This window comes from Pipra filicauda, unplaced genomic scaffold, assembly GCF_003945595.2.
Source record: "Pipra filicauda isolate LSUMZ 115617 unplaced genomic scaffold, ASM394559v2 scaffold14_size4853619_pilon, whole genome shotgun sequence".
NCBI lineage: Eukaryota > Metazoa > Chordata > Aves > Passeriformes > Pipridae > Pipra > Pipra filicauda.
The window spans coordinates 204,243-230,665 of record NW_024103985.1 but is presented as its reverse complement, the minus strand read 5'-3'; the positions used below and the strand labels follow the sequence as shown (position 1 = coordinate 230,665).

Genomic DNA, 26,423 nt, shown 5'->3' with positions numbered 1-26,423 from the left:
GTACCTTCCTGAGGTACTAGTTCGTGCTCAGTTGGGATTAAGTGCTGCAAAGTAACAGTTTTCCTCAGGATTTCATGTCCCAGCAGCTGGACAGTGCAGTGCAGCTGCTACACAGCACATGGAGTCCTGCAGGAGCTTTGGGAACATCCCTTTGTACAGCTCCAGGGACACCCCACTGTGCCAAGAACACTGTGCACTTGTGGTGCTCAGAACCTTTCAGCACAGGATCCCAAGGGCTCTCAAAATTAATTAAGCACCGTAACTCCCTGTTGTGCAGTTAGACACAGTGGCCCTATTTCCTTGAGACTGAGATTAAGGCCCTTGCTCGAGGTCTTAAACTGGAGTGTAAGCCTGCCCAGGAATGATTCCCAGCCAGTTTTACTTGATGCAGCCCATGCAGAGAGGAAACTTCATTTATCTGGATTCTTTTAGCACCAAGTGGCACTCTAGGCACTCACCTCCCCAATAAGATATTTGAGGCTGCTCCAAGGGATTTGATCATCATTTTGTTCAAAAGCTTTTGTCAAGTATGTGTTAAGGATTTCCATGCAGACCTAATAAAGTTGTTGGAACATGTGAGATAAGAAGATTCATAAATCAGATATAGATATGTATAGATTCTTTTTAATGTAGTTGTTGTTTGAAAACTAACAATTATTTCTTTCTGAAATAATTAAAAAGTTAAGTAAAAATCATCCTAGGAAAAGAAACCCATGACAGAGGCAACATAAACATGAAGGATTGGGAATTTAATTTTTAGTGGCTCAAACTGACATTATAGAAGATCAGGAGTCTACATGACTCCACAGAAGCAGGAAAAAAATACTAAGCAAAATCTAATTGTGAGAAAGGATTAAAACTGGATAAATTCTATGTTTTCAAAAGTAATCTGAGCTACTGAGGAATATAAGAGCCATTGTAATTGTTTTCTTACCTGGAAATCAGATTCATTAAAATCATACGGTACATTCCAGCCAACCTTTCCAAACTTCCTTCTCTCCTGAACCACAGCATGGAAAAATGCCAAGACATAGACTAAGGACTTAAAGGCAGGATGTGGGCACTGCTCTAAGGCTTCCTGGGGAATTTTGAAGTAGGTGGCTCTCATGTTCAGTTTCAGACCATTAGGTGGTTCTGTAACAACCTATCAAAATAATTAGGAAGCTATCAGTTTCTCGATAACTTGAGGAAAATAAGCTGTTAAGGTACCACATTAAGTAAGCTATGTAAGCTTGAACATTTTAAGTGGCTTTCCAAGTTCCTATCAATATGGATTTTTTCCTTAAGTAAAGACATGAAACAGAGCTTTTTAAGATTATCAAGGTAAACACACCTATGTAAAGAAAAATGTGATATTATTTTAGAAATACTCATGTTAGTGGCAAGACATTATTTTTCCCATACCTGACAATCTAATTTTCTGAAATAGCAATACTTTACACATTTTGGTGTGTCTTATATCCCTACAGTAAAATGGTTTTATAGTCTTTAATATGGCTTTAGTGCTGATCAAACTGCCAGAGGTTTTTTTTCCAAAGTGCCGTAAAACCTGCATTCTCACTGGTCCTGTCAAGACCCACAAAGTGTGGATCTGCAGGCTTAAAGATCCACTCAGATCCCTTCAGCCCCACTGCTGGAGGAGAACAACCCAGAGCTGTGACTGCCCCAGAGCTCACAGAAGCTGGGTCTGTCACCCCACTGCCTTCCAAGCTGTGAAATGAAATAACGATGTTTACAGGACAGGTCACCAAAGCAGCAGTAAAGCAGCCATGGAAAAGGACATTAGACCAGAATCATGGCTTGTGCCTTCAAAATAATCAGCTCAGCCTCTGGTGATAAATGCTGCAGCCTGAAGTAGCAGCTGGAAACCATTATCCTATTCCAATGTCTGCTCCACGGGCACGGCTGCCAGGCCTCAGTTCTGCACTTGCAGCATCAGGGCTGACGGGGCTATTTCTGGCTCTCCAGATATTCCTCACTTGTGGCAGCATTTGAATCTAAAGAGCATTTGTTACATATCCAGGTGTACTCACAAACCTCTACTTTGAAATAACTGCTTCAGAAAAAAACTGAGGAGCTTTCACCCAAAGGAATCATCCCAGTAAGATAAACAGGATGATGAAAAAAGGATTTTCCTTATAAAGACAAAAAGTGAGTTCCTTAGCCCAGGTCAGGGTGCTGCACTGAGGTCAGGCATCCAGAGCCAGCCTTTTCTGCTGAGTACCAGTGGCAGGACATGGCCTCCTGACTGGGGTTTCCTCACTGCACAGTACCTTTAGGGCCTTCTGCAGGATTCCAACTGGGAAGCCTTTAGTTGGGTCAGTTGTCAGCCAGAGGCGAAAGTCCGAGTGAGGCTCTGTAATCTTCTCCAGGGCCTTTTCCAGATGGATGAGCCACTTCACCAAGAGGTGACAGTTCTGCAGCATGAGCCAATCTCCTTGAACCACTGCCTCCTCCAGCATCTGCAAAGCGATCTGGAGAGAGGGAGGAACATCTGTGAGTAACTCTCCCTTTACCCTGTGAGCAAACTGCCTCTGATGGGCTCATGCAGTGGTTTTTCCTGCTGCAAGCACACTCAGCCTTTTAGTTTCAGCACTTACCAGAATGCTCCTTGCTGAGAACAGACCTTTTCCCATACCACAAGAAGTTGCTCTGAGATGTTTTTATTTCATTAATTCTTTTTGAAATTAAAAGTCACTCAGAGCATTGAATTGTTCCCAAACAGCACAGGAGTGTTCATGGCCCAGGAGAAGGAGGAGATCAGTCTAGGAATTGGTGGTCTAAATGAATCTGACAGGAGCTCGTCCACCGACTGAAATCACGGCAAATTCAGTCAGCTCTGAAGCTTTGGACATTCTGCCTTAGTGTCCATAACAAAAACAAAAGGCAGGAAAAGCAGCAGGATATCTTTTCAGTAACAAACACTGTGATTTCCAACCACCTCACATCCATACACAGAGCTCCAGACACTGAAAGCCTTTGAAAGGCTGCAGAGTAGCATTTTTTCAGCTCAACAATTTTTTAAAAGCTGACAATCTGATTCTGGATCTACCTTCAGCCAAACCAGAACAGCAGCCAGTCAGCCAAATACCCCCTTTCATTATTTCCAGACTGGCAAATGTATGTCAGAACCATGAAGTAACTCCTTTTCAAATGGTGCAGACCTTTGTAAAGGAGATTTGATCAGTCCCAGAGCACTGGGAGCACGGCTTGCAATTCACAGAGTTGCTGCACACAGCACATTCCCACCCTCCCACCCAAGTTACCTTTTCTTGGCCTTGTCCCATGGCCAGGAATTTGAGTCTCTCTGCTGCAAACTCTGTCCTCTCAGCCAGTTTCATGAGGTCATTGACGGGATCAGAGCCAGGACTTAGGATAAAAACCACAGGTGAGAAAGGGCTGCTTTGCTGCAGGATGGCCTCGAAGCTGATCACAGGGGGCTGCACATACCTGGGAAGGGGAGAAGCCCAATAAGCTGCAACTTTTCACGGAGCAGCCTCTGTGTGGGAACAATGAACACGAACAGCAACGCTCACCCCAGACTGCACATGGAAATCATTCAGACACCACTCCTGCTCTGCTGTTCAGGCACGTTACAAAACCATTTACTGTGTGAAACCCCTGAGTGGTGTGGTCTGGATTTGAAAGAGGAGTGTGACTTACGTCTCCCCCATTGTCACGGTCACAAAGTCCGTGACCGCCCGATACATCCGGTCCACCCGGAAACACCGTAAAAGCAGGAGCTTCTGGAAGTCTGTGAGACTGTCCTGATACTGCATTGGGAATGGGGTCTGCTCCAGAGCATCTGTGTCATACCACTGGCAAGAAAAGATGGCAGACAAGGTAAAAGAATCAAATGGCTCTGTCAGGGAAATTACTAGGAAAGAGAAACCAATTTCGTGAAGGAGGGGCCAAGAGACACAAGGAAAACAAAGAAAGTCAATCAGCTGCAAGCACATATTAAAAGATTGGGTAAAAAAATCCAACTTTTTCAGTATAAAGTATTCAAGTCCAGAAACACATTTGTACTTTCATTTTATGTCAAGTAATTCTCTTAAGATACAGAAAACAGCATCCCAAGCAATAAGTATTAACAGTTTGCTTACAAGTAGATTTCTTACAAAGCAAAAAGACATGGAATGAAACTACAGGAAGAACAAAGGAAATCTGTGTTTGTCACTAGCCTATGGAACTCACTGGAACTCACAAGAAGATCAAAGTACAGTTTAGCAGCACAAGAATACCAGTGAAATGTTGACTGTTGAAATCGAGAGAAAAAATTCCACTGACTTCAACAGGGCAAATAACTCCTCTAAGGCATTTGGCTGACAAATAAAAAATCCACAGTTTACCAGGGAAGATTTTTTTGTTTGTTTATTTTTTAAATAATATAATCTTTAATTCTTCTGCAAATAAGCCAATCACTAACTAGCAAGGCCTTGGTGGAAGGAGCCTGCAGTGATGTCCTCCCTGTGCACCACACTTGAACATTTCATACCAGTGTCAAAACTAGGAGAGAGAACAGGATTGCAAAAAGGCACATACATTTTTCCATTCATCTGGATTGTCTTCCACATCATCTGGAAGAGATTCAAACGTCTCAGGAAGCAGTTCAGACAAGCGCATCAGGTCTTCCCAGCCTTGATCTGGAAGCCAAGCGTACGGTTTCTTTCGGGCACTCTTCTCCAGGGAAACATTGCCTGGTCACATTGGGAAACCAGAGTGAATGTCCATGGCAGAAATTCTCCAATACATGACCACACACACAGTCCCAAGCACAGAGGAACTAAGTGGAAATTTGTTTCTGAAACACTGCAAGATTAGGCTGCTCTGCTGAAGGAAAGATGGCATTTTACAAGTGCTTGCAAAAGCCGGAGTTTTATCTTTGCAAACATTTCTACATGCATATGCACACATAGTCAGAAAATAACTACAGATTATTCCCTCAGGTAACATCCTAACCATCAACTAATGTCATATTTGTCAACAGAGAAAGTTTGACCTCTTTGTTGTTTCACAGAGAGAAAAGAATAGAAATAGCAGAATCCCCAGTTGTGTAAATCAACACAGTGCAGTTTTCTTCAGTGGCTCTTAGTAAATCATATCTAGTCAAAAGTCTGCCTTCAAAAGATCTTTTAGCTATAGCTAAATATTTATATATAAATATTCGCTTTACCTTTCAAAAAGAACTCAAATTCTTCTTGTGGAATTCTTCCATCAGCTTGTTCTATCTTGACAGTCATATTAAAGGAGAACAGTAACTTGTGCCTCTCAAACAAGCCTGCATGAAAAGGACAATATTTTCCAAATCAGCTGCTAAAGCTTGTTGAACTGAAGCAATCTTTAAATCCAAATCCTGCATCTGTTGTGGGGTTGATGAGATGTCCCATCTCTGGAAGTGTCCATGGCCAGGTTGGACAGGGCTTGGAGCAACCTGGTCTCGTGGAAGGTGTCCCTGCCCATGGCAGTGGGTGAAGCTGGATAAGCTTTAAGGTGCCTTCCAACCCAAACCATTCCATGATTCAGTGATCTGGTCACCCCACAAAGATCATTTGATTGATGATTGGACTTAATGATCTTACAGGTCTTTTCCAGACTTAATGATTCTATGATTCTGGGATCAGGGTGATCAAAGATGGGGCTTTGGATCAGGCTTACAGAGTTAATACAGCACCTGTGAACTCCATAGCTGTGATTTACCTATGTAACTGCGTTAAGAAAAACATTTCTGCAAGAGTTACATTATTAATGTGTGTAGTTTCTTTTAACAGAAATAGCAGGGAGTAAAGAGTGAACCAGGAGCAGTGCTGGGCTCTGAACATCAGAGAATTCACTGTTTGGTAACTGCCTCTTTTATTAAAACCAACTGAAGTCATGGCTTTGCCTTTTTTTGCACATCACAGTCTCAGCCCACTACTAAATGGCACTGACCTGTGCAGCCATAGTTGTAGGTGTTCAGAGTCAGTGTATCCATGATGTTTTTTAACCTCTTCGGAAGAATCGGGTTGGGCATGGATTTCCGAAGAGAGAATCCAAAAACCTCCAAGAAGGAGACCAGTGAGAACTGGTACATCATGTTGACAAGTGCCATTTCAGACAATACAGAGAAGAGGATGGCTCCCCTCTTGGCAGCTGGTCTGTAACCCTCCCGAAGGACATCAATATCCGCTGCTGTCGTCTCAGCCAGCTTCAGTTTCTCAATCACCTGTAAAACAGGGATTTTATACACCTGGAATTGCTGTGCTGATCCAGAGGGTATCTATTATATCACAATAATCAGAGCTGCCCAATGCCTGTGTTTGATGAAGCACAGTGAAAAAGGAAAGACTATGTATCCTTCCAAAAAGCCCAGAGCTGGTACCTCAGTAGCTTTGAATTTTGTCTCTTCCAGGGTTTTCACCAACTCCACGTTGTCCAACATGTTTCCTGTGGAAGTTGTCAGTCCATGAAGGAGAGTGTCTTCCAGATTTTTCAGCAGGTTTTTGTTCTCACTTGTCTCCTGGATGAGACGTTCTCTCTGTTCTTCCAATTCCCTCCTTTCAAAGCCCGTGATGACGCTGAGCAGCTGATCCTCCAGGCCCTTCAGTGTAACTACAGGTGCAACACATGGACACAGCACACTCTGTTTCTAAACACAGGACAGCTTTTATACAACTTATTTAATCTCCAGCATCTCATAAAACTACAGCAATGCAAGAGTGACTTGGTTAATGACTCTGTATCTTAATTGTACCTCAGCATCCTCACCTGACAGGTGCAGAAAGAGATATTTGTCTCAGCTGCAGATTAGAAGAGAGAACTGAGAAGGATTTTCTATTAAATCAGATGCTAAGTATAAGGGAGACTGAATTTTTCAGAGCTTCATTGAGATTTCAGACAACGACCCAGCCCCTAAATTTGCACTGCATCATAATCACTGCTTTGTTACTAAACCCACACTTGAGCTCACCTGTGTAATTGATAACCATGGCTTTGCCAAACACAGAGGGAGAATACTTTGGGTTTGCTAATTTGGTGTTCAGGTACAATCTAAAATTACTGTCATAGTCAACCTCTTTGTCCCCCAGGACGATGAATGCTCGCCCCTGTAAAACTTTGATGTTCTTCTCTAAGACATTGTCTATCACAGGATCGATGTATTCATCCACACTGTGCAACAAGAAAGGGTTTCCATACTTTATGGCCAGTTCTAGTTGTTTAAGGAAATCTGGGTCATTAAAAGAAGCCATCTGCAAGAGAACAATGGGAAGATTTGAAGGGAGAACCAATACTCAATTTGCTGAACATTATTATTTTCCAATAGCTGCCAGCACTAGTGAAGTTTGCTCTTTGCTGCTTTTTGTCTTTCCTCTCACGGTTGATATAAACTGCACTTGTACAAAACAACAAAGGTGCCTTTTTTCTGATTATAATTAAAGTTGAAAATAATTTCCATTTGGAGAACTACTCTTCAAAGTTCTAAATGTGCCTCTGACTGTTTCTTGTTCTACATGAAAATTCCATCCTGGAGCTGAGATAATCCACAATCTACATCAGTCTTTTGGTGAGAATATTTCTACATGTACAGACAGGCTGAGAAAGGGGGGGTTGTTCATCCTGGAAAAGAGAAGGTTCCAGGGAGACTTTAGCACCTTCCAGTGCCTAAAGGGGCCTCAAGAGAGATGGAGAGGGATTTTTGACAAGGACATTTAGCAATAGAACAAGAGGGAATGGCTTTAACTGAAAGAGGGCACAGTTACATGGGATATTGGGAAAAAATTCTTTACTCGGAGGATGGTGAGGCCCCAGCACAGGTTGGCCAGGGAAGCTGTGGCTGCCCCATCCCTAGAAGTGTTCAAGACGAGCTTGGACACGGCTTGGAGTAACCTGAGATAGTAAAAGATATCCCTGTCCATGGAAGAGGAGTGGAACTAGAAGGTCCCTTTCAATCCAAACCATTCTATGATTCTATAATTCTATAATTGGTTCCCCATTCAAGGTGACAGGGATTTATGCAGCTTTGAAAACAACCAGTAACAAGGTAAAACAATTATTTATCTTTACCTTCAGATCATTTTTTTCTTCTTTCTTCTTAATCCAGTGTAATGCCTGTTGTTGTGGGTCAATACAGAGTGGGAAGCGACTTGCATATGTTGTCAGGATGCCATTCTGGATAGAGAGCTCATCTGGAGGCAATCCTTGGGAAACCCATCTGGGAACAGAACGGACCAAAGACCAGGCTGGGATGAAAACTCCATGGGAGAGCAGCACATTTGATTTGTCAGTAGAACTATGAAATTCATTGAGAACACTATTTGACACACAAGGAAACACACAGTGTATGGGATTATGAGAACAGTGTCAAAACTCAGCCTGACCCATTGTCTGAGTGGTCTGGAACTACACTACTCATACTGTAGCCTTTGGTGACTAATTCTGCAGTAGCTGATATATGGGCTATCTGGGCATGGGTTTTATACCAAATTCATTGAAGTCAAAGAAAAGACACCTATTGGGTTATGGGAACACATTTTATAGATAACTCCTTTAAAAATTTCCTAAAAATGATATTATATGCATCTGAGTTTAGTGAATGTCCCTGGAGTGTAAAGTACAATGATTTGTCACAACAAATGGCCTTCATTAACCAGAGGGAAAATAATTTGTCTCCTTCTCTTGACATGAAAGTAGGATTCTCTCTCTCTGGAATGGCTGTGCACCTCCACCCACAATCTGCCAGTTCTGTGCTCCAGGCTCAGCTCCAGACTCTCACATTATCATCTCACATTCAGTATTCACTGGGTTTCTTGATTGGACATACCTGCTGACCTCCACCTCATTAGTCAGGAGGCTTTCTAACTTAAAGGATTCACTGCATGGAATTTCTCGGGAGAAGATATCTTCGTGCCACACCTTATACATCATTTCATGACGGAAGTCCCAGCTGAATGCTCCCTCATAGCTCAGAAAGGCAGCAGCAAGTAGACAGTCTCCAAGCAACTTCACCTTTCGTATTTCATATTCCTTGAATTCCTCTGTCCACCTGGTAGAATTAGAAGGGAATCTTGGGTCAGTCTGTACCAGAGAGATGTGGTTTATGTGCAGAATTTCCAGCTGCTGCTATTTTAGATATAGGTTGAGACAGACCCCCAAATTTAGAATCAGTTGTTCTCTCACTATTATGATGGCCAGAGACACTGAGTTGATCTGAACCCTCTTCCTCCTAATGTGAGTTATTTTTCAAGAGCTAATGGATATTAGCTTAGAATGGATAACAGCTCCTCTCAGCAACAAACACCATAGGAAGTGACATTTCCAAAAATGTCTCTGCTTGATAGATTTTATCCCTGACACATGACCCTCTGATGTCAAAAATGTCCCTCTTTGAATCCAGACTTACCTCTCATTCTCAGATTTCAAACCAGCAATGAGCTTGTCAGCAGCCTCTAATCTTCTCTGCATAATCTCTGCTTCTTCTTGTAACTTCTGGTTTTCTTTTATGGCCTGTTGATATTTGTCATCCAAAGCTTTAAGCTCAGCCTGGAGAGCAACCAACTCTGCCTGTATCCTTTCCAGTTCCTGCTTACTTAACAAATAGTTCCGTTCTAGCCTTGCCACCTACATTACATTTTGAAGGAAACATGAGTGTCAGAGGAAGGAAGGGTTTTGGAGAGGAGTCTTAAGTTTTCAGATTTCTTTTGGCTATTTCATCTATTTCAAAGTGTCCACAGGACTCTCATCCCCTGACAAAATGGGAGGTTTGTCAGCTTAACAACAATATTATGGCCCCAAAAATAGTCAGACACATCATCTGGTGAATATACTTTCTCAGTAGTCAGCTCTGTATAATAACCTTTTCTCGACAAAAGTTTCCCAGGGTCAGCTGTTGGACATTAGATTTCCTTTGGTGATACAGCTAACTTTCAGTCACCCTAAAGAAAGCTAATCAAAAGGTCTGTGCTTAAGGAACATGGATTTTGTGTTCTACTGAACTTTGCTCTGTACAAATGCTATGTGTTTTGAAGTCTGGTTTTAATAGACAGCTATCAACTGTGTTTTTCTAAACATGTTAGATTATAGAATTCCAACTGAACATGTTCCTCCCTCCTTCTTCAAGCACTGGCATGGATGGCAACCCACATCCCACATCATGACACAACACAGCCATTTATGACCAACTACTTGCCTCACTCCACCTGCAATAGCTCTCCTAAACACCTCTTTTTAATCACTTCAAGAGGAGAAGTGGGCAGTCTAACAAGTCAAGTATTATCTTTTTCATCAGGATCCTGCTTCGGCCTCCCCTGAGCTTGAATCCAACTCATTTTACCTTTTCTTCCTTGGGCTTGACATTTTTCACTACATCACAGTAGGTCACCACTGCTTCAGCAAACTTCAACATTCCCAGTCCTGCTCTGCTAATAACTTCCATTTCAGCAAAGGTAGTATTAAGATTCCTTAACAGAGCTAAATTGGCAAACACAAAAATATTGCAACTGAGTTGAATTACAGTGAGAAATCCTCAAAGAAATAGCTTTCCCCACCAGCAATATCAGCCAATGCTGTGACAGACAATATGAAACCTCAGAATATTAAAGAGACTCTGACTTTAAGATGAACCTACTGGGCTATAACAATACAAGCACAATATTCCCAGTGATTTCTCAAGTTTTTTCTCCGTAAAGGGAGTGTTTTCAGGAGTTGTTCATTATGTCTGAAGTTCATGGTTTGTCTTCTCTGCAGCAGTCAGGTGCAATTTTGCTCCAAGACCCAAATTCCCCTTTTAATGGAAGTGCTCTGGATTACACCTTTAAGAGCATGTGCAAAGTTTGGTCCATAAACTTTAGATATAGCTGATCTTCTTTCCACTCTGTAACATCACATTTTAATTGCCAGCACATGGATGAGGCCATAATTCTACTAAGCAGCTAAAAGGAGACAGCAGGTCTACTCAGCTATCCTTGCCTGCTTTAAACCAGAGTCTGTAAGACCCTAGGTAGGGTTTAAACTGGATGGAACACAAGTAGAAGGTCTTTGAAATCTCAAAAATCAAGTCATCCCAACAGTGCAACACCTGCAGCATCGTGGGCAGCACTGTCCCTTAGCACAAAGTGAATCCCACCCTCCCAAACTACATTGGAAGGATTGCTGCTGATGTGGCTAATCACATTAACAATATCCTGTGTTCATTCCAAGTATACAGATCAGGAATTCACCTCTCATAGACTTCACATTACTCCATGGAATTGCCCTAAAATCCGTCGTCAACAGTTGTCGCAGGAAATTTGTGTCAGCCATCATTGCCTTGGCGTTCTTCCAGTTCAGCTCCTTGTAACCTCTCATGATAAGAATACAATCCAGGACAACCTGCACCTGCTTGGGGGGTGTTGCAAAGGATCTAGAAAACAGAAGGAGACAGTGGAAGAGAAAAAGGAGGAGACAAAGCACATGATGCCAGACATGATAATTACCTGTTAGAGAGGCACCGCAGTACAAGAGCTTGTACATAAGACATGCCACATACAGTGAAAAAGATAACCCAGCTCAGACAAGAAATTATTAACTACTCAAAAGCTCAAAATTCTTGTATTCAGACAATCTGATCCATGAAATATTAAAGGATTTCAACAATGGAAGGCCTAGAACCCTGAGCCACAATATTCCCCCACAGGGCAGTGAAGCAGCTTCCCATTGGGAGAATCCAGAGATCATAAAAGAAAGGAAACCAAAAAACTGTGGTAGGGAAGGGAGAGCTGTTGCTATTTTGGGGACAGCTACTTCAGGGAGAGCCAAGGACTGGATGTGCCTTTACATCGACCTCCAAATATAAGATGCATCATAAAAACACAGGGAGAAGTTAATTCAGCAGGGAAATACATTTTCATGCTATGAAAGCAATTCTGAAAAATAACTGGTATGTGTTCCTGTAGACACAGGAAAAAAAACAGAGGAGGAATGAATGGGTTTGGACAGTCACTGTTCATGCAAAACCCACAGCAGGTTCTAGTGCAGGGCACTAGACACAGGGCAGAGAAATATGGGGAAGACAGCAAACAAAGGCCTGGAAGAACTGGCTTAAGGTGAAGTCCTGGGCAAGGAATTGGAGGATTCTGTTATGTCCTCTGCACCCACACAGCTGATGTCCTGACCTTCACAGTAAGTGAGAAAGGTGAGGCAAACAAGGGTCTCTCAGTGAATTTCCAAGAGTTTGTGCTACTGTACATGCAAATGAGTCACCTGAGTTCAGTAACTTCAGCCTTGTCAAGCTTCTCAACCTCCATTTTGGCAGCTTCTAAAATAGGCTTGATTTGATCCAAAGCTTCTTCAGCCTCTGCCTTCTCCACAGCAATAACCTTATTCTGCTCCTGTATCTCTATAGCTTTTTCTTCAGCCAGCTTTTTCTTCACCCCAGCTAGGAATTGAAAAGGCAGGACCATAAATGAATTATTCAAATTTGTATACAGAACATATACTCATAAACTAATATAGATTTACTCTTTGCTGAAAATCAGAAATTCCCATCAACTCAGAATCTTTGTGTTGCCAGCTTGCCTATGTTTACATTTTCATGACCTTAGCCTTCAGCAGCTGTAAAGCACCCACCTGCTTCTGTGTTTGTTGCAATCTCTCGTAACAAAGCCTCACAGGCAGCTGTTTTTTCTGTTAGCACAATCTTTTGCTCAGCAAGTTTCTGGTTCAGCTCAGCCAGCTGTACAGCAGCTTCCTTCAGCTTAACTAACCCCCCATCCAGTCGCTTACATTGTGCTGGGTAGGAAAAAAGAGAGAAATGATTTATGGATTGTGTCCTATCACACAGTAACAGACAATCTCACAAAGGGGAAACGTGCTTAGAGGTGCATTGAGAGATTTTTCCTTTCCTAAGCCTCCTCTCCAAGATGATGTTAATGTCACTTGAGCTGACACACAGTGGCCCTGTGCCACAACTTGCTTTCCATATTACACTGCTCATGTTTTATCCTCTTCACATATTTCAATGCCACTGAAGTATGAATAAGAATTGCTGTTTGAGGAAGAATGTCAAACCTTGACTGAGGCTGAGTAGGTATCAGATTTAATCAGACTCTTCCCCAAGCAGAGTAATGTCTGGTTTGGAGATTCTGGCTCAGGTTCATGCCTAAAAGGATTTGGGGAGAGCCCACTGTTTGACAGTGCCTGAACATTTACATGTGGCCAGCATATTGGGTCAGTGTCCAAATCAGATGCCAGCACAGCATTTCAGATAGTGCTGCTAATAGGATTTTTCCATATTGTGGGTAATATGTGGGATTCTCACTGGCAGTTTTCCTTCTTTTTAAAATATTTAAATCACTTATTAAAAAGCAGAAAACATCTACACAGCCTTACCTAAAATGAACTCATTTTTCTCCTCCAGCAATTTTGTGTAAGTACTGATAAAATCAAGGTAATTCTTTGGTGTGACATGATTGATACGTCTCAGTTTCTCCAGAAATCTCTTGCTGAAATCCCCTACAGATTCATGCACCATCACCATGTGCTCAATCACTGACTTGGAGCTCTCTGGTGGGATACGTGGGTTCTTTACTAAAATTGGGCAGAAGAAATAAAACATTGCAAAGATGCGTGGTTTTTTCAGAGTACACCAATTGCCATCCTTCTCATGTACATCTAAGACAGGCACAGAACCAAATCTGCTTTCTGGGGCAAAAAGCAAAATCAAGGCAGAGTCAGAAGGGAACCTCCTAGAGGCAGCTCACATTGTCTGCAGAGCTGGGAACTTGAACTATAGCAATGTTAAAAACCTATTTGATTAAGAAACTACCATCCAGTGACATTTCTGGATGGGGTTTTTGCATCACCCATTTAGACTCAGGGTAACAAGGGTAACAAATTGTGAACTGTACAATAACTGCAAAGTAAAGAATGTACCAAGGGTTAAGGGGTTCAAATACTGACATCTTACATACCCACAATGGACTGTGCAACTGCAAACAAGGCCTGGGCAGGCCAGGGCAAGAACCAGTCAATACCAGTGTTGTTGACAAGACCTTAAAATAAAAGGACAGTTTTATCTCCAAAATTCCTTGGTAAAACTAGCCCCTAATCTGACAGGCACTCATTAACTCATTAACTTTATTCGCATCAAGAATCTGCAAATCTGTCTTATTTGCCTCCTGCTTAGCAACAGAATTTACTACAAAGTTAATACTTCCATTTTGACAGTAAACAATGAGCTTTGCTCCTCTGTCCTGCCACCCCCATGGTTCCATTCTTTTTAGGCTCTTCCATTCTACAGTCAAGAGCTGCAACAAGATATTTTAGTGCCTGGGCTGGCATTCCCACCCATATGCATCTTTCCAGTGTCTCTTCCAGGAGTCCCAGGACTCCTTTCAGTCACCTGCTGAAGGGCAACATCTGCCAGGCCTGGGTGGTTTTGGATACAAAACTGTTTCTCTTACCACCGGCCTGGTTTCATAATGATTTAACACCACACATTCTTTTGCAAACCACAGAAGAGAGGCTGCAGACATAGGCTGTATAATTTCAGTTCAAGGAGGATGACCAATTGATTTCCAGCTGTTCAGCTGGAAAATTAACTGATCTGGTAAATGCTAATCAATAATGCTCCCTTATACGTTGTAATTAACTGGAAAAAAAATCATACACTTCAAATCCTCAGTCATGAACCCTGCTCTGCTTGGCTTCAGCTGCCAGACATCTCTCAGTGTCCACTGGAGATTTTCTCTTGCCTGTTAATCTGTATTTCACAGGGAAGGGACTAAACAGTGCAATTGATACCTGGGAAATTTCTGCACCATGTTCTCAGATCGTCCCCAACTGGGGACATTCCCAGGACGATGTGAAGGTTGCTTGCACATTTGCTTACAAAATATTGCCAGACACTCTCTTTAGCTGTGTGCACTCCAGCTTTAGCAGCTTCCTCACCAATCTGACTTAGGATGGTGTCTTTTTCATCATCTGCAAAAAGGGCTGGCACCATTCCTGTAACATAAGGACAGAAGAACGTTAGTGAGAACAACCAGGAAGAGGAAACCATATGGCTGGGGACAGGGCAGATGAGAAACCAGAGTCATATTTTAATCCTAGTTCTGCAAAAATGACTCTGAGTAGTTTTGAATGAACCAATTAATCTCTCTATGCTTCTCCTCCTCCCCACAGACCCAGGGAAAAAGAAAGGCTGTAATTAGAATGATCCAAGGGAGTTTAGAGGAATAATTAATGCATTTTTGTTTGGGTTTCAGCAACTTATAGAAAATTTCACAAGAGTGTAAAGTGGTTTTAACTCTGAAAGAAAATCTTCATTAGTGTCTACAAACTATCAGTTCACATTTCCATTCTCTCAGTCTTGTGGCAAATAGTGCCTAAGTTACCTATGACAGACCAGGAACAGGGAAAACTAGAACAAGAAAAGGGATAAGATTTAACACATCTGTTTTCAAATCAGATTGGGTAGGAACTTTTACAGAGAGAGTGGTCACACAGTGCAAGGTGCTGCTCATTTTCAGCTGCTCCATACACTAAAGGATACTAACCTACAGTTTAGGACATATATATAAAAATATAAATATGAGCAGCTGCTGCAGTTCAGGTGAATGTTACTCAAAAGCCAATTGGCCAAAAGGTGGGTTTGTGGCCAAATGCAGCTGAAGTTACACCTCAGCCTTGGAAGAAATCTGAGACTCCTGCAGCATGAATGAACCTCACAGCCTTCCCAGACACACAGAAATTACTGTGCCAGAAAGTCATTATTAAGGCCAAGACCATTTCAGGTAGTACCAAAACAGCAGAGGACACAGGGAGCACCAGAAATAGCTCTGTCAAGGGCACAGTTGAGATTATGAGTCACAAGCAGACACAGATCAGGAGTAACTGAGGCTGCCAGTGGCACCTGAAGTCAACATGTTGTTGATGAGTTCCAGGAAACTCTCCTCTGCCACGTGGCCATCTGTAAATAAGAACACCACTGGTGTGTTCTTAATACCCAGCTTCTGGTACAGATTTTTCAAATCCTCTCGGAAATTATTTTCTCCATATCCTCGAACCAAGACGATCTCAAATATCTAAGGATGAAAACACATACTGAGAAGACACAGATGGACTCAAGAGATGATGGTAACTCATGATTAATCAAGAGGGTTGGTTTGGCCCCTATCATCAGCAAATGTGTAAGTATCAACAAAATTACGCACTACATTCTTTTTAAAAATTACATTTGTACAACCCTGCAGGCTTGAGTTTTCAAAATTGCTTTGTGTTCATCCTCCTTTTTTGTTCTTCCCTTCCAAGCTTTTGTAAGAGACTGAAAATACCTCTGAGAGGAACACTTCCTGTCTGATATAATACAGTATCAATCACAACAAGGTTTCCCAACCAGCTGCTGGAATACACTGAAGTATCAAGAGCAGTAGTTAGGGACTGTTAGTTGTTCATTGGCAAACCCATCCTTGTTTTCTGTCCCCAGTGCCAAACCCAGATCACCCACAGTCATCATCTTGGACCTCCAGGCAATCACCTCACCCTGGGCTTCTCTCCACAGGGAAGAGCTGCCAGTCTGATCTTATCTTGACTGACTGATTTATTCCCATCCCCAATTTAATCCCCATCACAATATTCCTTTCCTTGTCATTTTTCACTGCAGGGACACAGGGTCACCTACCTCACATCCAGCTGTGTAGGCAGCCAGCCTTGTTAGAGATTGCTTCCCTGAGCCTCCCACTCCGATGAGCAGGGCATGCCCTCGGTCCATGCGGATGATGCGATGGATACGGATCAAGTGCTCCAAAGCATCATCAAAAAGAACCAGACTCATCTTAATATTGAATTCATTGTAGTCATCCAAAATCTCCTTCAGAGAAAGGTGAACAGAATGTTACTAGGAGATCCATGAAACAATTAGTAACATTAGTAAAATAACAACCCACTCAGCAGCATTATTCCTTTCCCATTTCTCAGGGCAAATAAACTATTGGAAAACACTGCTCACTGTAGCTGATCCTCAGCTTTCATGACTGCAGACCCCAAGTGGATATCGATGCACATGGAATTCTGCACATGGAATTCTGCACATGGAATTCCATGTGCACAAAGGAAGGGAACAGATTTCCTACGGTTTGAGGCAGGGTCCTGCCCATTCCTCAGGCACAGAGACAGACTCAGGCACAGTTCCAAGCTGATGCACTACCTGAAAGAGAGCTTTTGCTACATCATAGTCTTGGATATCTTCATAAACACGAGGTTCAGCTTCATTCAGTGCTGTTCTGAAATCCCCAAAAAGAACTGGATCCCTCATGGCATGCTCCAGTTCATCTGCAAAATGCTCTTCCACCAAGCTTTTTATATGACCTTGTACCTTGAAGGATATGAAATGAGTCTGTCACTAGAAGATCCAAAGAATACAGCCCTCTTTTGTGTTCTATGTATGATCTGAAAGGATCTAATAGGTAGTTCAAGAACCAATCAAGGCAATGGACTTTAGAATGTTAAAACAGAAAAGGATAAGCCTGTTAAAAAAAAAAACCACACCTTCTCACATATTGGTGTAAACAGTATATTAATAAACTTTCTTTCTCAGCACTTATAGATGTCTCACCAGCAAGATTTCTCACAAAGCTTCTAAGTCTGCATGAATATTCTGAATTGTGAAAATTGAGCTGGAGATGTATCTTTGTATGTTAGAGGAGAAAGTTTTAAGCAGGAAAATCTGAAGCCATCTTAATCTACCTCTTTTCATCTAAGCAACTTCCAAAGCAAAGCAAGTTGCTTATACATAAGTAGTCTTCACCCCAATTTCTCTCCTAATTCTCAGGGTATAAAACTGGCATCATTCTCTTTTGTGTTTTAAGATATAATTTGAAACATATATATATCATTTTCCAGTTTGCATAACAACCAAAACTGAGTCCACTGTTTAAGAACTCAGTTCTTATCCATTTTCCTACTTGATTGTAGTCACATTCTGATATAATCCTTCCTGAAGGAAAATACTGACTTGAAGTGATTTCCTGAGTTTTCTCCTGCACTGCTCTCACACTTTGGCACTTGTACTGCTGCCAACCAATTTTCCTGGACAGGCAAACCAACTGATACTTTCCATTCCTTATCTGATTTCTTAGTCTGCCATAGTCACTTTATTTTAGAAAAAAACTTCCATGGGTCATGTTTTAAATTAATGAGCAATATACTGATCAGACAAGTTTGCAGTTGGACTGCAAGACGTGAGCCCAACAGTTGGTAATGTTGCTGTTGCAAATTAATTGCCAAAGTAATAGTGAGTGACTACTAAAAACTGAAAGAAATTACTCACCAATGCTTTGTCTTCTTCATTAATCAGCCTGTCATGGAAAACCCTCAGGCACTCATTTCTCCAAACTCTCACCATCTGGGTCACTTTTTGAAACCTGAATTAACATCAAAATATCACAGTGCACAAATGAGCTGACATGATTCCTAAGGCCATATGGTTAATAACAATGAGCAAATACTAGAGTGACCTTCTTAGTCCTTTTTTTGCTCTCTTGATTTTGTTCTTTTCATAATTTGCTTGCAATTTTACCTCTAGATATCTTATTTGAGAAAGACTAATGCATCAGTGTTTGTCACAAAGAGTAAGATCACAATTTAGGATGTTCTAATTCTCACTGTGGCACAGGTGTAATAAAAAGTAACCAAATGGGACTGATTTCATGTACCAAAATACCTCACCTTCACCCAGATTCACCCAAATAAATAAGTGTAGGACCACTGAAGCCAATTTTTCTATTCTTACCTCTCTGAACTTGTAAGAACAAGTCCATTGTAGACTCTGGAAAGATCCCGCAGGTTAAAAATGTAATGGAATTTGGAAGGAGTCGGGGGTAGGTCACTAATAATCATTTTATAAAGCTCCAAAGTACACAGAGTGATCTTGTCAGAGATGGCTGATATTGCCTCAGTAAATGTCTGCAAACATGAGAAAGAGGTGTTTTCATGAGACTGCCCAGAGAGAACTCAATGCTATTAAATACAGTCTGCTTTCCAGCTTTTAAACCGGCTTGGAATATTTCAAATACAGTTAGAAATTCTCTGTAGGACGAACATTCTGCAGTTTAAATGTTTTGGGCAGGCTCCATCTTCACGCTGGAGCTTGCTGAGTGCTCAAGATAACATCAAACTCAACGACTGGAATTTCCACTGCATTTCCATAGCAGAAAAATTAAACTCCTCTTTTATTATCTGATGTTCTAGGTTCCTTGCTAGTAATGCAGTTTAATGCATTGTATCAAATTTTTCACACTCATTCAGGAAAGAGTTTGCTGATCTTTGTGTTTGTGCTCACAGGAACTATAACCAAATCATTCACAGGTTTCAACCTATGAAAAGCACCAGGTTTATAAATTATCTGCTGACTTGAATGTTTACATATTACTCAAGAACTCATTTTAACAGTATAAACCCATTGAGAAAGAGAAGAGGAAGGGAAAGTTCACATGAGGTTCTAGTAATAAAAAAACTTGATAACAGAAGATTTCAGGTCTTGCAACAACATAGAAATAAATGTCTATTTAAAACTAATAAACCTGTTGAGCAATCCTTTAAAAGCAGTGAAATTACCGCAGTGTGACCTTTCAGGATGGAGGAGTAGATCGACTTCAGTGAGTGTTCAGAAGGAAAAGGTATGTTAAAAACACTGAAGAGTGAGATGAACCGAGGGTCCACTTCATTCCGACCTCCTCCAGCCTTGCCCATGGCAGCAACAAATCCCAGGTCTCGAAGGAATTTACAGTTCATCTCCTTCCCACGGTCGTACAAGAAACCCTTTTCCAGCAGCAGCTTCAGCAGGGCAATGGGCTGCTGGGTGCCATACTCATCCACCTTAGGGATACAAGAGTCAAGGTATTTAGAGCACAGTACATCAGCACCCCAGTTCCTGCTAAAAATGTGGAAATACTGTGCTCCATACTCAGGAGAATGTTACAAGAACTAAGTGACACTTCATAAAGCTCTAGCACTGATTGTGAACACTCACTCCAAAGTCTCCTATAAGAAAAGCACCTCTTCTCTGAGATAAACTAAATGCACACACACTCTTTGCCCCATTTATAAAGAGAAAGGGACCTGCATCCAATATCAGGCCACAGAAACACGATTTTAATGGCACAAAAAGATGACCGAACAGGATCTCTCTTACACATAGGACAAACATTGCAAGAGACAGAAACAACCCCTCTGGCACACAAACCCAACTCTTCCGATGATCCTGAGCTGGGATCCAGTGACACACTTCCATGAATCCTTTTGACTTGGGATTCACTGGGTTCGTGCATGAAGGGACCACACCAGTGCCACCCCAAATGTTTCTATACTACCTTTCAAACTATTGGCAGCTTACCTTTGGCATATTCATATCATCCATGAACACCAGGAGACGTTTTCCCATGGGAGGGCCAAAAGTGTCCTTAGTTCGTTTTTCTACATTTGTCTCCAGGTTCCTCTGAATGTCCATGGATGTTGTACGAGAAGAGAAGTTAATTACCAGCACCAGCTGCAAAGGGAGGACATGGGTAAGAATGGATTTTTACCTGTTCTTTGTTTTTTCACTAGACCATTCAAAAATATTCTCTATATTAAACTGTCAGGTGTACAGGAAATGTTTCTCTCTTCCATTATTCACTTGAATTACAGATGACAAAGTAACTTCATTCTTAGCACTTTGATAATATATTTTTACTTTATAAAATTGGATTTGTACATGGTAGAAGAGGACAAAACACTTCTGATCCTGAAGGATTCTCAAGTCATTCCCACACTTTGGGTCTGGAGTTGCAGTCACGTTACTCAGGTCACTGTTGCTGCCCACAAACTCAGCCTTCACAATGCAGATTTAACACAAGGACGAGGAATGAAAATGTAGCTTTACAAACAAGGCAAAATGCCTCCTACATACATTGAGGTCTTTGTCCAGATTGCTCAGGAAGTTCTGTGTAGTTGCTGTCTTGGATGTGCCCGATTCACCTACAAGGACAACTGGGCGTTTTATCTTCACCATCTGTTCCAGTAACCAAGACGTGCGAGTTGTGTCCACTGTGGGCACTGGAAAAGAGCATGGATACAATCCCTGGTTAAATTAAAATGCACTACAGCCAGGGATTTATATTTATAGAATAATGCTGGATCACACTCTCAAAGTATTAATGTGCAGTTGTACAAAGAATTATCAACTCACAGTGTTGAAAGAAAATTTTAACTGCTTAACCAACTCTTTTCAGCTTTTATCATTGGGATCTTTTCTTCTATAGATATATTAAAAAAGAAGTTATCATCCATATAGGAGGGTCATGGTTTGGTTAAGCTCCATTTAATCCCTATTTCAAGGATATAATCTGGATTTATTTGGATCATAAGCATTTTCCCAGAACTCTACAGAGATGAATTTTTTTTTCCATGTGAATAGCCCGGCATTAGGAGCAAATTCAGAGATCACAGAATTATCTTGTGTCAGTGAAGTTAACCTGTGCTTGCTGGAGTATTACTGTAAAGTAACAGGCCTTAATTTGTCCTGAACTATGAAAAGCACCTGTCACCATTATGCAATGCTTGAAGTAACAACCAATAATGGCCCTAAGAACGTAATTTTTATCTATTGAGTATCTGAACCACTGAGCTGATGTTTTTCCTAGAATTTCTGGTACAGCAAACTGTGAATCATCTGCTATTCTGGCTTGTAAAAGGTATTGTTGGCTCCTAATAAGCCTTATTAACTGAAACAAGCTTTCATCCTTTCCTCATTCCTTTATTACACTGTGAACATCAACTCTATTACTGGTAAACTGCTATGACAAGAACATTAAAAAAATGGATGTGTTCCTTTACAAGCAACTGAACCTGAGTAGATGATCTTCAGTAGAGAAAGAAGATATCTCATGTTAAGTGCCATGCACTCAGTGGTGACACATTATAAATTAAAGGTAGATCATCACTGTATTTTATCTTACACTCACCTAGAATGTCAAGAAATTTCACTTCAGGGTTATGAATATATTCAGGAACAAGTTGCATCCAAGGTACCCACTTTTTTTCAGATCCATCAAAATGAAAGTCATACAAAGTTGGCAGCTGACCTGCAAATCATTAAGCAATTGCAATTTTTCTAGGACACTGAAATATCTCACAAGAAAACAATCTGAATGAGATGAAAACGAAGGGTAAGAATCTGGACTAAGCTGGGCAATGCTTTGTTCTGTTTGCTTGTCATTAACCAAAATTCTCCTAGTCCAGCACCTGGGCCATAATGTTGCTTTATAAGCACCTTCCAGTGGCTTTTTTTCACATTTTACTTTTCCTTTCACTGTTTATCTCTTCAGCTTGGCACAGAAAAGTACTGTTCTGTGAGGACAGACCAGTAGCTGAGAGTCATCCAGCATCAATATCTCTAGGTGGTTTTCAGTGATAGTCCCTCAAAGAGCAGATTTTGCAGCCAGAAATAGCCAGCTGGAAGGAAGAACAGTGATCTACCTTCATGGAAACTAACACTTTCCTAATATAATCAGTGGGATTCCGATTAAATTATGACAAGATCCTACCTGGCAGCTCCCCTGCCTTAGCCAGGGTGTTGTCATCCTTAACAGTGGACATGCAGGAAATACGTTTAACATTTTCATCAAATTTAATTCTCCCAGCATCAAGAAGAGTAGCACCTAAGGAGCAATACAAAGCTTCCAAAAAAAAACACTCCAGAACATCAGGATTCTCAGACTGTACCACTAGGACTTCCAGCATCACAGTCAACTGCACAACCTGTTGGAAAAAAGACAAAACTGTAAACAAAATTGTCAGTTAGATGGGTGAAAAATGAAAACCCATCACATGTTTTCAGCTGTTTGCTGATTTTTTGTCCTTTTGTCCAGGTAAATCTACTGCTGTATGTATTAAGGACAGCACTGTTAGGAGCTGATTGGCTTTGTGTCTCTTGGTGCTCATCACAAGCAAACTCACATTTCAGCACAGACTCTACTCCTTTCTTTGGGAAGATTATACTTTCTCCATCATTCCATTTTCTTTTTAGTTAAACACGTTCAGCCTTTATTCTCTGTTTCTTACCATGTTTAAATCTGTTTGAGGAACAATGGTCTTCAGCCTTTGCCCCTGTTTGCCATCCACAATTCCCTCCACGATCATGTCAATAAGGTAGGGCACATACTTTTGAAAGAGACGATTCAAGTCAAATCTCTCTTGCTGAGGAACAAAAAGGACAAGAATTCAACATACAGAAACCTGGAGAGCAAATTTTTGACAGCAGCACTTCCCATCAACACCTGCCTGACCAGGTATGATTGTTCTTGAAGGAATCACTTCTACCAAAGACAGGGTACATGAAGAAATGTGATGCTGTTGTATGGACTGGGTTTTCAGCAGGTGAAGATCAGCATTCACCAGGTGACAGCAAGTAAGTTGTCTTACTTCAGCTCCCCGTGGACTCGAGTTTTTAAACTAAATGTAAGAAACGAGCTAAGCAATCTCACTGTTAACTCTTTGTTCTTCACTTCTCAGAAACAACCAGAATTCAGAAAAGATGGGAATTCTCTTTAGCCCTCTGCTGCAGGTCTAGTGATTAGATCTGTTGTCAGAAAATCAGACTGTCTTTAACTATCTGAAATTCAGTTTTTAACACAAATACTTGCTGAACAAGTGCAGAAATTCCCACCTCATTTTCTCTTCCTTGGACCCATTTCTGCCAGTAGGGCTCATATCTCAAATTTTTAGGATCTACAAAGACCATTCCACAGCGGGACACCGTGGCAGGAGATGCATACTGTAAGTCACCAACCTATAAAATAATCACACAAGATAATCACACACTTAAGCAAAGAACAGCCACAGTAACTGCTTTTCAGGCTTTGAAGCCCCATCTCTCTCTAACCCTTCCCATGTATTAAATGGTCCAGTCATTCTTACCTCAAACAACAAAGCACAGTGTGACTGAAGTCTGATCCGCTCCCCGTTTGCCAGAGTCAGTAACTTGTTGTCATCCATGACAGAATTCATGTTTTCAACCCAGAGAGCATCCACATCTCCATCAAAGAGAATGTACCTGTGTACAAGAGCCATGGGGCACTGTCTAATCTCTGATTTTATTAATATTTCAGAATTCAGAAGTGTCAGCAATGGTGTGAGTGTTAGCCCAGCTGTTTGGAAGCCTACCACTCATTTTTTAAAACTGCATCATTTCACTGAGGCTAGAAACTCAGGGGAGACAGAAACACTCCTGGACATTTTCTGTTTATTTAGAATTTCTGTTTTAAACAGTGCAGTATCAAGTATTTATTTTTGATTGATGTAAATCTCAGTATCTAAAAAGCATCACAATGATTTCTAGCTGCCCACCTTCGCTCTTTCTTGTCAGTTGGCCTGTTGATATCCCGAAAAATGTTTGACAGGACTCCATCTGTCCAGTCTCGTGTGACAGGGTCGAGGATCCCATACAGCTCAATCACACTCATAGCTTTAGGGTTCAATATGTAAAGCTTTGTCAACAATCCCAGCCTAAAGATACAGCAAGAAAAGCACAGTAAAATCACACAATACCATCTCCTGTTAACCCAAGCAAATACTCTGGGCAGCTGTTGACCCTGTCATGACTAGACAGGGTTGAGCAATACAGTCTGTGCCATTTTACAGCCTGATTTCCATGTATCAAATTCTATACTCACTTGTTTTGGGCCCGGCACAAAGAATTAATGACAACTGACTTGCCACCTCCAGTAGGTCCAACCACCATTGTTGTGTGCCGGGTTAGCATTGTCTCATACATCTGAACTACTTTATCCACCTGGAAAATAAATATAGATTCAGGAGACTACTGTCAGAACTCTTCTGTGGACAAGATTAGCAGCTGGCCTATATCAGATCAGCTTTCCTGGAGCCACTCCACAGTGCAACGATGCACCTTCAGCCTAATGTTTACAACAGAAACTCAAGCAATTAACATTTTTTTATACCTGGACTGGTAAAACAACATAACCCCGTTCTTGCAGCACATGTTCTACAGCATCATTAAAGTCAGGGTAGCGAACTCGAGGGCAATCCAGGCCAGGAAACAGGTCAGAGATTAAGCCAAGGAAGAGAGGTACGTCTTCAAATACAAATTTAGGAAGATTCATATCTCGTAGAGCTCTCATTAGTACAACTTCCTAGACAGAACATAGCAAAATCAATGTTTACCAAACAGCTAACCAATTATCCAAAATTAGGTACTTCAAACATCTTTAAAAACTAGTGCCTGATTATTTCAGCATAGCTTTGGGAATATTTTCTTGGCATCAGTTACTAGTGGAAACAACAAAGGTTATTTTACAAGGGTTAAGCAGATCAATAGCTAAGAATAACACAGTGCCTTTTTGTACCATATTAACCAAATGCCAAATAGCTGGAGTGGCCCACATCACAGCTTCCCTGAGCTGGAGCACTCACTGTTCAAAAACCAGCTTTTGCTATTCATTCACAGACATTCCTCTGGCTATTTGTATCCTGGACTCAACAAGAAGTAAAATACCTCATTTTACACAGATTTCCCTACTTTGACCTGAGTTCTGATGGCAACTTGGTGGCAGAGAGCATGATGGAAGTCAGTAGGAACCAAGTGAAATAATAAGACAAGTAACACCAATGCTCCTCTTTCCAAAGCAGACAAACTACACCAGATGGGTAAAACACCTCCCCTTCCTATTGAAAAATATGACCTGCCCAGGGTAACTAAGCAGCAAATCTACCTCACTGAGGTCTGCTGATCCTCTTTTCAGCTCTCCAGCCATCACCAACACTGACTTAAGGGCCCGCAGTCCAAAATCATAGTGATGTTGTTTAGAAAGCTGTTCCTTTGCCAGCTTGTAAAGCACTGTCATCTTTTTGGCAAGGACCTGTTCGAGATTTAAGTTAGACAATCATAAATGTGTAAGTGGCAACCAAACATTGGCCATGAAACGTGAGTGTGTACACAGGTATGGGCAGCAATAAAATTTTCTTACCTTTGCCATAAGGAACCCTTCAGAAAAGAGCATTATCTCACAGATCTGCTGAAGATCTGGTACAATAACAACCACAGGCCTGAACAAAGCTTTCACAGACTCAGGGAGCTCAGTCCGACCAGCATAGCCAGGATTCATTGTAATAAAAATGCCAATCCGACTGTCAAGTGTAATTTCCTGTCCTTCAAACTAAAGAAAACATTAGAACAATGTGAATTAGGAACTGAAACAAATAGTACTATTGGCTCAAAGAGAAAAACAGCAATACTGGGGCACCCACTTAGGACAAAGTGTTAAAATATTTAGCTTTTCACAGTCATCCAGACACAAACAGTGGGATGAGTGGATCTTGGATCTAATCTTTAGGACATTTCACAAGTCTCAATCAAATTTTCTGTCTGAGGGTTTTGAATTCCAATAAACATCAGTAAATAGAGCCTACAA

General features: G+C 41.3%; 1 protein-coding gene across 2 annotated transcripts in view; it reads right to left on the bottom strand.

Annotated features, from left to right (window-relative positions):
- DNAH10 (dynein axonemal heavy chain 10) overlaps positions 1–26,423 on the bottom strand; it is a 52,294-nt gene that overhangs the window by 4,044 nt on the left and 21,827 nt on the right. For both annotated transcript variants that reach the window (XM_027737583.2, XM_027737584.2), the window contains exons 34-71: positions 25,980–26,168; positions 25,725–25,871; positions 24,954–25,145; positions 24,666–24,784; positions 24,340–24,498; positions 23,911–24,046; positions 23,660–23,782; positions 23,056–23,190; positions 22,539–22,752; positions 21,957–22,076; positions 20,903–21,048; positions 20,348–20,500; positions 19,570–19,830; positions 18,746–18,918; positions 18,284–18,377; positions 17,162–17,329; positions 16,637–16,825; positions 15,869–16,040; positions 14,758–14,961; positions 13,926–14,006; positions 13,345–13,542; positions 12,583–12,744; positions 12,217–12,391; positions 11,196–11,377; positions 10,310–10,446; positions 9,380–9,597; positions 8,801–9,022; positions 8,044–8,191; positions 6,950–7,229; positions 6,362–6,591; positions 5,932–6,205; positions 5,177–5,281; positions 4,546–4,700; positions 3,664–3,818; positions 3,267–3,450; positions 2,274–2,474; positions 935–1,144; positions 459–554 (exon numbers count right to left, since the gene is read on the bottom strand). In XM_027737583.2, the coding sequence (XP_027593384.2) occupies positions 459–554; positions 935–1,144; positions 2,274–2,474; positions 3,267–3,450; positions 3,664–3,818; positions 4,546–4,700; positions 5,177–5,281; positions 5,932–6,205; positions 6,362–6,591; positions 6,950–7,229; positions 8,044–8,191; positions 8,801–9,022; positions 9,380–9,597; positions 10,310–10,446; positions 11,196–11,377; positions 12,217–12,391; positions 12,583–12,744; positions 13,345–13,542; positions 13,926–14,006; positions 14,758–14,961; positions 15,869–16,040; positions 16,637–16,825; positions 17,162–17,329; positions 18,284–18,377; positions 18,746–18,918; positions 19,570–19,830; positions 20,348–20,500; positions 20,903–21,048; positions 21,957–22,076; positions 22,539–22,752; positions 23,056–23,190; positions 23,660–23,782; positions 23,911–24,046; positions 24,340–24,498; positions 24,666–24,784; positions 24,954–25,145; positions 25,725–25,871; positions 25,980–26,168 (6,507 nt within the window). The remainder of the gene's footprint in view (positions 1–458; positions 555–934; positions 1,145–2,273; positions 2,475–3,266; positions 3,451–3,663; positions 3,819–4,545; positions 4,701–5,176; positions 5,282–5,931; positions 6,206–6,361; positions 6,592–6,949; positions 7,230–8,043; positions 8,192–8,800; positions 9,023–9,379; positions 9,598–10,309; positions 10,447–11,195; positions 11,378–12,216; positions 12,392–12,582; positions 12,745–13,344; positions 13,543–13,925; positions 14,007–14,757; positions 14,962–15,868; positions 16,041–16,636; positions 16,826–17,161; positions 17,330–18,283; positions 18,378–18,745; positions 18,919–19,569; positions 19,831–20,347; positions 20,501–20,902; positions 21,049–21,956; positions 22,077–22,538; positions 22,753–23,055; positions 23,191–23,659; positions 23,783–23,910; positions 24,047–24,339; positions 24,499–24,665; positions 24,785–24,953; positions 25,146–25,724; positions 25,872–25,979; positions 26,169–26,423) is intronic.